The sequence below is a fragment of the Colobus angolensis genome, unplaced genomic scaffold (assembly GCF_000951035.1).
Source record: "Colobus angolensis palliatus isolate OR3802 unplaced genomic scaffold, Cang.pa_1.0 Scaffold35, whole genome shotgun sequence".
Taxonomy (NCBI): Eukaryota; Metazoa; Chordata; class Mammalia; order Primates; family Cercopithecidae; genus Colobus; species Colobus angolensis.
In genome coordinates, this window is record NW_012116821.1 from 10076062 (window position 1) to 10082061 (window position 6000).

At 42.6% G+C, this 6000-nt stretch overlaps 1 protein-coding gene across 1 annotated transcript in view; it reads right to left on the reverse strand.

Moving 5' to 3' along the window:
• AIM1 (absent in melanoma 1) overlaps positions 1-5837 on the reverse strand; it is a 210018-nt gene extending 204181 nt beyond the window's left edge. Inside the window, exon 1 of the mRNA XM_011952859.1 lies at positions 5572-5837. Coding sequence (XP_011808249.1) covers positions 5572-5744 — 173 coding nt within the window. The 5' untranslated portion in view covers positions 5745-5837. The remainder of the gene's footprint in view (positions 1-5571) is intronic.
• Between the last annotated feature and the right edge of the window lie 163 nt (positions 5838-6000).

The window sequence follows — 6000 nt, forward strand, 5'->3', positions numbered from 1 at the left end:
AGACCTGGTTACAACTTCTGGGCTTCTGAAGTTTTTACTCCACTCACAAAGTAACAATGCATGTATTAATACTACTACCATTACTATAAAGACAACAATAATTACAACTATCACTGCCACTATAGCCCCTGCTGCTGACCACCACCTTTCCTCTACCCAGCACTTGCTTTGAGCCAAGCCCTGTGCTGAGTGCTTTACATAGCTAACATTCAATCCTCCTAGAGCTCCATAAGAGAAGTGTAATTGCCTCCATTTTACAGGTGAAGAAACTGAGACTTAAAGAGGTTAAAAATCTATCCCAATGGCAGAGGCAGATTTGAAACTAAGTCTACCTAACACCAAAGTCTACTAGCCTTTGACTGTGGCATGCTTTCAGAGGCACTATTTACTGAGCTTCTGTTATCTGCCAGGCACTAGGCTAGTCATTTTCTTAAAAATATAAGTCTCAAAAACAATGTTAAGAGGTAGGTCACAGATCATAAAACAGAAGTTAGCAGGGTAAAATAACTTCCCAGGAAGCTCACAGCTAGTAAGTGGCAGACTTACTTTTAAATTCCTGGTTTACACTGGTGAAATAAAATAAACCTAAAAATTAAAACTCTTTCCTTTAGTATAAGGAAAACAAGAAGGAAAACTCAGTACTAACCAGTTTAAATCTAACATTATATAAAACAAAAATAGACTTACCTGGCTATGATTTTTATGCTAGAAAATAATTAAACCTGTTTAGAGTTCCAAGCACCAAGCCAGCCACAAAAGACTGGAAACAAGAATCAATTTTAAGTTATGAAGACTAACACTCAACACAGTTCCAGAATGCTTTCAAATAACATTTTAAATGATTGTTATTTTTCTGAAGAAAAAGAAAAAACCTTCAAACAACAATAGTTTATCCTTACAACATTCTAGTGATAGAAACGGGGAGTTAGTTGTTTTCTCTTCATAGAAAGGAAAGGTCCACTGAGTACAGAAAAACTAAGGGATTGTCTATAGTTCTGAAACTTGAGCCTGCTGGCCTTCACTCAGAGGTAGATCTCTGCCTGCCTAATGAGGCTGCTCTGCCCTTGACACTGGCTACACTTTTCCTCCAACTGAAGCAAGGTGGGCTGATTTTCACAGGATTATGAGGTCCATCCGTTGCTTGAATTTGGCTCTCCTGCAGAGAGCATTAATGTTTGCTTCTAGATGTGGGGTTCAATTCAGTTCAACTGTGATGATTTTTAATTCACTGCTTTTTAAAACATATATAGTTTCCTAAACAAAGAACTCAATGGAAATAATTCACTGCTTTTGACCTTTAGCTCAGAACCCACTTCTAATCAAAATAACAAAAAGTGTGGCCATGTGAGGTGGCTCACACCTGTAATCCTAGCACTTTGGGAGGCCAAGGCGGGAGGATTGCTTGAGCCTAGGAGTTTGAGACCAGCCTGGGCAACATAGCAAGACCCTGTCTCTATTTATGTTTTTTTTTGGTTTCGTTTTGCTTTTTTGAGACAGAGTCTCGCTCTGTCACCCAGTCTGGAGTGCAATGGCACAATCTCGGCTCACTGCAACCTCCACCTCCCAGGTTCAAGGGATTTTCCTGCCTCAGCCTCCCAAGTAGCTGTGATTACAGGTGTCCACCACCACCCCTGGCTAATTTTTTGTATTTTTAGTAGAAACAGGTTTCACCATGTTGGCCAGGCTGGTCTCGAACTCCTGACCTCAGATGATCCACCTGCCTCCACCTCCTAAAGTGCTGGGATTACAGGTGTGAGTCACCCCATCAGGCCTTTTTATGTTTTAATTTCTAAATATTTTTAATATTTAAAAAAACAAAATAACACAAAGTGGCTTGAATAGAGAAAATAAAAAAGAAGGGACCACTTTCATTACATAGCAGAAAAACACACAAAATTCCTACTCAAAAGGAGGCATAGGCAAGATACTAGTAAGAAAAAGAGAAACAACGCCCATTGATTGAGCACTCACTATGTTTCAGCCACTGTTCTGAGCACTTGAAATGCATTAACTCATTTATTTTTATAACAAATCTTATGACTGCCATTTTGTGAATGAGAAAATTGTGGCACAAAAATGTTAATAACTTTGCTAGGATGATAGGATTCGGTGTCATGGTAAGTATTAACAGAAGAACAAGAATTTAAATCCAAGTAGAGAATCCACATTCTGAACCCATTATTCACAAGACAGAGTATAATTTAAAATGTGGTAAATGACAGTGCCACTAGTGGCTGCTAAGTGGCCTGGCTACAGCTGGCCATGCTCTTTCCACCACACCACTAGACCCTCTAATGGCAAGAGAATTATGAACTAGACAGGGGATGGGGCTGACTCAGGAGGGCAGCAACTCTATCTTTGTGAAAAATAACATCATATGACCATGTTTACCAAAACCAAGCTGGAAAAAAAAAACTTTAAGAGTAAATTTTGGAAAGAGAAGTAGCCATGTTCAAATTATTTTATATAAGGAAATAATTGATTAGAATGTCTATATCAAAAGCCACAAACATTTGCAGAATACAAAAATCTGACTTTAATAAACTTTAAATAATCTTTGGACTGGCAAGCTTTTCTTTCTTTCTTTCTCTCTCTCTCTCTCTCTCTCTCTCTCTCTTTCTTTCTTTCTTTCTTTTTTTTATATGGCGTTTCACTCTTGTTGCCCAGGTTGGGGTACAATGGTGTGATCTCGGCTCACCACAACCTTCAAGGGTTCAAGGGATTCTCCTGCCTCAGCCTCTGAGTAGCTGGGATTACAGGCATGAGCCACCATGTCCGGCTAATTTTTTTGTATTCTTAGTAAAGATGAGGTTTCACTATGTTGGCCAAGCTGGTCTCGAACTCCTGACCTCAGGTGATCCGCCTGCCTTGGCCTCCCAAAGTATTGGGATTAGAGGCATGAGCCACCGCGCCCAGCTGGACTGGTAAACTTTTTGAGGAAAAGAAGCTCTTCCTAGAGTTGGTTTTTCCCCTATCCAAATCTATTTTTTCCATTTCTTCCATTAGACCTTTGCTTTGATGATGATGATAATGATGATGATGATGATGACGATGACGAGGATGCTTTTGCATTTACTGAGTTTCTACTTTATGCTCAGAAATGTGTTAAAGTTTCTGCGCTTAATAACATAAACTTTCCTTTAATATTCATGACAACCCTACAGAGTCAGCATCCTATTGTCTCCATATTACAGATGAGGAAAGTGAGATTTTAAGAGGTGAAATAACTTGAGTTATTAATTCAATAATTAGATAAATTCATTTCTATCTGACCTAAGCACCCATAATATTAATCAAATAAGCAAATAGGGGTGGTTACCTGACTGTCTCCTCCTTATTTAGAGACAAAAACCACAGTGAGTGCTGCACATTCTAGCCAAATTCCATCACTTCAAAGTACTGGACAGAAATGAACCGATATAGTCAGGAGGCTCAAGAGAGCTGCACTGGGCAAAGACTGGCTAGAAATCTAAGGGTGCTTTTGCCACTCTCTTTAAACCAGAAAGAAGTACACTCTCTTAGAAGTAAATGAAATATTTATAAAGATGATCTAACTAGAAAAACATCCCAAAGACAGACCAGTACCTTTAGTTTTTCAGAACATTTATTAATACAAAGTTCATCAGGGTTCTGAAGGAAAAAATGAGGTGTTTCAAGACTGCACTAAAATACAAAAACTCAAGGAGAGAAGTAAATCTCCTATTTTAAATTGTAGACTAAAATGTATTTACATTTGAATACATTACCTATAGCTGTATATTATTATGTTTTGATAAGCAGTAAATCATGAGACTAGATCTTAAAAGGAAAACTACGATGGAAATGTTTAAAATATTTACTGAGGTAATAGAAAATAACTTCAATGCTGTGTACATTATTATTAAGTAGTGTATTTTGTTAGAAAGTATAATCTATAAATAGGCACAGTAAGTGTTTGCATAGGTAATATATTTCTACTACAACTGATTACCAATGTGGATGATAAAATATGAGAGAAAAATAAAACTTCTCTCTTAGCTTTCCTACCCTTACCCCCTCACACCTAGACCTCCCGCTTCAACCACTTGCGCTTCTCAGGAAGTGCCACGCTCTTCTAAGTGCTGGTGATGTGCACAGTTCTGCCTGGAACTCGCTGCTCCTCCCTGTTTCTGCCTAAGCCACTTCACCTATCCTCCTCCAGGAAGCCTCTGTGATCCCCTCCTCTGTGCTGGCATCTATCATTGCACTTTTTGGTATCCACAAGAGACTAAGAATTCTTTGATGACAGAATTATTACTGTCTCTCATTGTTTTTTATATCGCAGCACATGGCACTTAGCTAAGGTACTCAATACAATAAGTGAATGAAAATAGATTGTAAAATTGACTTTTTTTTTTTTTTTTTTTTTTTAAGTAGTAGGTGAGGTACTAACGCCTGTAATCCCAACACTTTGGGAGGCTGAGGCGGGCGGATCACCAAGTCAGGAGATGGAGACCATCCTGGCTAACACGGTGAAATCACGTTTCTACTAAAAATACAAAAAATTAGCCGGGCGTGGTGGCAGGCGCCTGTAGTCCCAGCTACTGGGGAGGCTGAGGCAGGAGAAGGGCATGAACCCGGAAGGCGGAGCTTGCAGTGAGCCAAGATGCGACTGCACTCCAGCCTGGGCGACAGAGCAAGACTCCGTCTCAAAGAAAAAGAAAATAAAAGAAAAGATATAAAATGAAAAATATGTCTAAAATGCAAATCTTGCACAATTTTATTCTGGCCCTCATTGTTCATAGGGCGTATTTTAGAAACACATGTAGAAGGATTTACTGGACATTGTCAATTGTCCATCACTATAAATATTTCACACCTCTGAGCCATGTAAATACTGTTACTTCAAATTGGTTATTATTCAACGAATGCATAAACTCTGATGGTATAGTTGAATAACTATACATACACAATAAAACCACTTCAAAACCGTGATAAAAATTAAAAAGTACAACGGTAACTACAGTTTGGATAACTAGATGCTCCCTAGCTCTGCCACTGGCTCCAATGGGGAGAAGCCATTTATCCTTTGGTCTCAGTCCCTTCACCCATGAAATGGGGGGTAACCATTCCTGCCACTTCCTCCTCCCTTCGCATCTTGCGAGGAGAATGGGGGTATAACATCTGTAAGAGCACAGATCTGACAGATACTCACAATAAAGAGCTTTACGATAAAGGCACTAGCTCAAAAGTAGTGCCTAACCCCAAAGAAGAGTTCCCACCATCGCTTCAGACGGTAACAACCCTCACTCCCCGCCGCTCTGGTTAGCAGGCTGATGCGGGAGGCTCCTGCATGAAGACTTTGCAGTCATACTAAAGGCCACATGAGTGGGCACAAGTTCCTCTCGCCGGTGCTTGGTCTGAGCCAAAAGCCGCGAGGAACTTGGTCACCACCAGCGGCTACGATCGCTCCCCTCTGGACCCAGGTAAACCTGCAGAGTGAAACAGACCCCGGGGCTTTCCCCTCCTCCAAGTGGGGTCAGGAGCCGAAGGGCCAGAGCAGCGGGAGGAGGAGAAGGAGCTGGGACTGGAGGGCTCGGGCGAGGAGCTCACCTGGCCTCGTCGGCAAGCGCCGGGAGCGGGTGCGGAACGAACACCCCACAGTCAGGCGGTGCCGGCTGCTGCTTCTTTTTGGAGCGCCAGAGGTGGAAGGCGGTGTGCTTCTTAGGGGGCCTGCACTGGCTGGGCTCCCCGGGGTCGCCCTGGGCTGGCGGGGACAGCGGCATCGTCTTGTCCTCCTCCCGCTCCGACTGCCGGGACGCGGTCCTCTCTGCCGCCCGGGCCCTGTGGAAGAACACACCTGGGCGCCAGCTCGCCAGACTTTCCCAGCGCGCCGTGGGACCCCGCCCCCTCGTCGCGGATGCGGGGGACGGCAGCGGGTTGCAGAACTAGCACCACGCGCAGCGCGAGCAGCACTGCAGCTGGAGCTCGTGGGGCGGAGGAGGGGACCTCTCTGCCGCCCGGGCCCTGTGGAAGAACACA